The sequence below is a fragment of the Branchiostoma floridae genome, chromosome 8, assembly GCF_000003815.2.
Source record: "Branchiostoma floridae strain S238N-H82 chromosome 8, Bfl_VNyyK, whole genome shotgun sequence".
Lineage (NCBI taxonomy): Eukaryota > Metazoa > Chordata > Leptocardii > Amphioxiformes > Branchiostomatidae > Branchiostoma > Branchiostoma floridae.
In genome coordinates this window covers 5844076-5845020 of record NC_049986.1, presented here as the reverse complement: position 1 = coordinate 5845020, position 945 = coordinate 5844076, and the positions used below count along the sequence as shown (strand labels likewise).

Here is a 945-nt window from a genome sequence, read left to right as displayed (position 1 = left end):
TACAAAGATATAGTAGTAATCTTAACTGGAAAATTTGCTGACCATTCTGTAGGCACCTCCTGACCGCCATAGCCTCGTAACGCAACCCTGTACTGTTGAGATAGTTGAGAGGTTTCTCTGGAGTAAGAAGGGGGAAGTAGTGACTCCTTGTTGGGGTGATCAATTCGGTAGGACACCAGAAGTTTGGAACCTGAAAAATATAATGACGAAAACAAGCTCCAATAGATGACAAGTTTTCTTTTTTTTTTATTCATAACCAAGACATAAAATCACCACCGAAGACCTTCCTCTGAGCAATACTGCGTGGTACTGCACATCAGCTAGGTGTCGCTGTTAGCGATGCGGTCCCAAACGTAAATTTTTATCACATAACAGTATGCAAGATCACATTCACATAGTAAGAACAATAAGAGCAACCAAAGTCACATATACAAACGTAGATATTTGCAAACAACATTAAATATGGAAGTTTGAAAGTATAAGTTACTTCTTATGAATGCTTTTTATTCACGTAGCTAGCATGCTTAATTTTGTCAGCAGATATGTACACGACTTATTATTTCGCCTTCTTATAATTTCAATGACGTTGTCATATAAATAGAATATCCTGTTATGAACAACCTTCCCCAAATCACCCTGAGACTTAACTCGAGAGTTGAATAGCTCCCCTTGTATACGTGATGCCAAACCATCAAAATGCGAATGAGATGTAGATACCAGAGTATATTAACAATAAAAGGTGAATATTAAATATTCAAACTCGAATATTGAATTGATTCTGTATGTGTGTGTGTGCATACCTTAAGCGAGCCCATTGTTCCGTAAATATAAGCCTCTTGGGACAGCGTTGTAGACACGCTGCAGGTCAGGACTGCCATTCTGTTGTTGCTGTACTTCAGGACCAACAGTGGCGGACTCGTCCACTCCTGGGGTGAAAATTGTTAA

At 39.0% G+C, this 945-nt stretch overlaps 1 protein-coding gene across 1 annotated transcript in view; it reads right to left on the bottom strand.

Moving 5' to 3' along the window:
- LOC118420636 (trans-1,2-dihydrobenzene-1,2-diol dehydrogenase-like) overlaps positions 1–945 on the bottom strand; it is a 5144-nt gene that overhangs the window by 785 nt on the left and 3414 nt on the right. Inside the window, exons 4-5 of the mRNA XM_035827500.1 lie at positions 801–926; positions 43–190 (exon numbers count right to left, since the gene is read on the bottom strand). Of these exons, the coding sequence (XP_035683393.1) occupies positions 802–926 (125 nt within the window). The 3' untranslated portion in view covers positions 43–190; position 801. The remainder of the gene's footprint in view (positions 1–42; positions 191–800; positions 927–945) is intronic.